The 3,512-nt window shown below is 38.6% G+C and overlaps 1 protein-coding gene across 2 annotated transcripts in view; it reads right to left on the bottom strand.

Annotated features, from left to right (window-relative positions):
• Positions 1-1,307: 1,307 nt before the first annotated feature.
• gc2 (guanylyl cyclase 2) overlaps positions 1,308-3,512 on the bottom strand; it is a 20,913-nt gene continuing 18,708 nt past the window's right edge. The window contains exon 24 of one of the 2 annotated variants that reach the window (XM_005750922.1): positions 1,308-2,922. In XM_005750922.1, the coding sequence (XP_005750979.1) occupies positions 2,778-2,922 (145 nt within the window). In that variant the 3' untranslated portion in view covers positions 1,308-2,777. The remainder of the gene's footprint in view (positions 2,923-3,512) is intronic. The other variant, XM_005750923.1, reaches the window with a different exon arrangement.

The raw sequence follows: 3,512 nt of genomic DNA, 5'->3' as shown, positions 1-3,512 counted from the left end.
ACACCACTGGCTGAGATGCAGCCCCAAACCATAACATACAGTCATACATCATATGACTGTATTCAAACCATGAATGTCAGGAACTCCTGCTGTAGAGTGATTATAGTGACGTGTGTGTGTGTGTGTGTGTGTGTGTGTGTGTGTGTGTGTGTGTGTGTGTGTGTGTGTGTGTGTGTGTGTGTGTGTGTAAAGAAGTGAGAGTGGCAAGCTGTCTAACAATTTATGGATTTTAGACCACACATGCACAGTGAGGATGAGCAAGGATAATCCTCCAAAGCCTCCAGGACACCATCTGTACTATCGCTTAAAAACCCTTTGAGTTTATGCTACAGTGGGCCACTAGAGGGCACTGTAGGCTTGTTTAAAAACACATATTTCACTGATTGACAGAGCGATTTCCTGTGTGGGCAGGATATACCAAAACTCACAGAGCAGTGTGAGCAGATGCTGAGGTGTATAGTGTGTAGAGGTTGGCAACTCACTATAGAGTTAAACGCTACAGACCTCCAAACTTCATGTGGCCTTTGGATTAGCTCAAGAACAGTGTGTAGAGAGCTTCATAGAATAGGTTTCCATGGCCAAGGAGCTTCATACAAGGCTTACACCACTAAGCGCAAAGCAAAGTTGGATGCAGGGGTGTATGGCATGCATACACTGGACTCTAGAGCAGTGGAGATGTACTCGTCTGACTGCATTGTGTCAAGTGCAAAGTTTGGCCGAAGGGGTATTATGGTGTGGGGTTGTTTTTCGGGAGTTGGGCTTGGCCCCCTTAGTTCCAGTAAAAGAAACTCTTAACACATAAGCACACCGAGACATTTTTCATACTCCCAACTTTGTGGGAATAGTTTGGGGTGGGCCCTTTCTGTTCCCACATGACTGTGTTCCAGTGCTCAAAGCAAGGTCCATAAAGACATAGATGAGCGAGTTTGTGTGGAAGAACTTGACTGGCCTGCACAGAGTCCTGACCTCAACACCTTTAGGATGAATTAAAGTGGAGACTGTGAGCCAGGAAAACTTCCCATAAACACTTCAAAATCTTGTTTAAAGTCTTCCTAGAAGAGCTGAAGCTGTTACAGGTACAAAGGGTAGGCTATGATCATAGTAAACCCTGTATTCAGGATGAGGTGTCCCTCGAATTCATATTCCTGTGAAGGTAGACGAATGAATACTTTTGGAAATATAGTGTATGTACCTATTTAGAAGCCATAAAAACTTTATGGGAGTCACTGGGTTATACAAATGTGATAGATAAAAGTCCAGTTAACACTGGTTTTAGATATGACCACAAATTAAACTGTAAACTGAACTTGAACAAACATATGTAACATTTATTTCAGGAAAACTCTGGTAAACAAAGGGAAACAGCTTCAAGATGGAAAATCTCAGAAGAAGTACATGCCAACATAGTGAGCCCTGCATAGATTAAAACTGATCGTAAAAACTAAGGCAGTGCTCGACTTAACTAACGTAGACATTTACCTTTAAAAACTACATGCAGCATCATTGCAATCACCACACTCAAAACAATATTTATGCCCAAAATGTTGACTTTAAGCAATTTGAGTATACCGTATGTAATTTTTTATTAGAAATGTATAATGTAAAACATTCAATTTAAAATAATCTGGTCAAATGATGTTGGTTCAGTGGTTTACATTCAGTTTCTACCAAGCATATTGTCCATATTAGAAATTACTGTTTATGAGGGCCAATAATCTTTTTTGTGTGTGCTCTAGTAACCGAAGGTAAACCAGATGTTGGAGGTGGGCATTGGTACTGCAATAAGCATTAGTAAAGTTTTACCTCACATTATTTAAGACACCAGTAATTGGTGATTTGAAGGGTAAAATCAGCTAACATGGGCAATATCTTTTTGTAGTTAAGTAATAAAAGCTGCCTCTGAACTCTTTTGTAGGTTATTCTTTTTATAAGCTAATGGTGATAAACATTGGTTGGAGGGGCACCAACACACTATAGAATCACCATTGCTCCTTATCCAGACTTTTAATTTTAGGAGTGTTTCCTTTGTAACATAAGATTAAATTAGTCAGTTAAAATAATCCAAATCCAAGTGTTTCCTAGGTTTTTTTTTTATTGTAACTTTAATATCTTTGGGTTTTATATTAGCAGTAAAACAAAAAAAGTGTTTTTAAGATTTAACCTTTAACTACCTTTATATGATTTTGGCGGAAAATTTTTTTTGGAAAAAAATTGAAAAAAATCTAATAATCTGCCATTGCTGACAATGACTCACTTCCTTTCACTTTTCTAATTCCAAGTAGGGACTGCAAGTACCTAAACATAAGTATTTATTTCTGGGTGTTTTTGTGCTATTCAAATACAAATGCAGGGTTCTCCTCATCTCTTCCTCCTTCAGACAGAAACCAAGGAATGGGATGTTTGGATTAGCTCTGCCCCTCAGCTGCTGACAGACAGCTTCTGCAGATCCCTGCTTTGCTGAGTCTAGACTTGCTGGCCTCTATTCATAGCTCCATATTGGACTACATCTCTTGGCTCAAGCCACTAATGCACACAGACTTAAACACAATCTGAAATGATACTTTCACTAGCCACATCCTCCTCCTGTCAACTGCCCTCTGTGGAAAATCACCATCAAATTTTAGTGAGGACATAAAGAGTTTCATGTTTTATGTCCCTGGAGGTTCAAGATGGTACTCGTATCCATTTTCTCTACTGCTCTTCCCCACTGGAATAGCGCGGAGGCTGGAGATACTGTCCGGTGTCCAGTTGAGGCAAAGTCATGAGTTACAGGTCATTCAGTGATGCGTCATCATGACGTTGTCGTCGTCTTCTTGCATGTAGAGCTGCGTCATTACACGGACGTGCGAGATTTTTTTCACTGCCTTGTGAAACATTAGCTTCATGTCCTTCGACTGCTTCCTCGGAATGCAAATGCTGGTGCTGAGAGGAAGAGGAGAAGCAATCAAAGGGGGAAGAAAAAGGAAAGATGAACAGAACATTAACGCAAGATGGGAAAAGATTACTTCTTTTAATGTTGGAATTAGCTTCAGCTATGAGTAAATTATTACAAAAAAGATATAAAAGAAAAAATGAAACATTTTGGGGAATACGCTTCTTTAGTTTCTAGCTATGACGACGAAATCACTAACACTCGTCGTATCCATATAAGACCTATAGTCAGGTAGTGATTAGCATAGCTTAGCTTTAGGTCTGGAACCAGAACAAAAACTGTTTTATTAATTGAAACAGCCAAATAGATGACTTTTCAAAAGTTAGGTTAAATTTTCATATCTTTTAATATCTGCATAGCCTAGCAAGTTGTTTAGCTCACTTTAGCTAACCAGATATTAGTTAGCTAAATTGTAGGGGTGCAACGATACACAAAATTCATGGTTCGGTTCGGTTCGATACTTTGGTGTCACGGTTCGATATTTTTTCGATACAAAAAGAATGTTCATGCCTTTTTAATTTGTCATTTATTAAAATTATAAATATATATTTTAACTCAAAAGTACAGTTTTTAAATTTAA

This window comes from Pundamilia nyererei, unplaced genomic scaffold (assembly GCF_000239375.1).
Source record: "Pundamilia nyererei isolate P.nyererei 1_Seehausen unplaced genomic scaffold, PunNye1.0 scaffold00292, whole genome shotgun sequence".
NCBI classification, from domain to species: domain Eukaryota; kingdom Metazoa; phylum Chordata; class Actinopteri; order Cichliformes; family Cichlidae; genus Pundamilia; species Pundamilia nyererei.
Note: the sequence above shows the minus strand (reverse complement) of the source record. Positions and strands in the feature narration are given on the sequence as shown.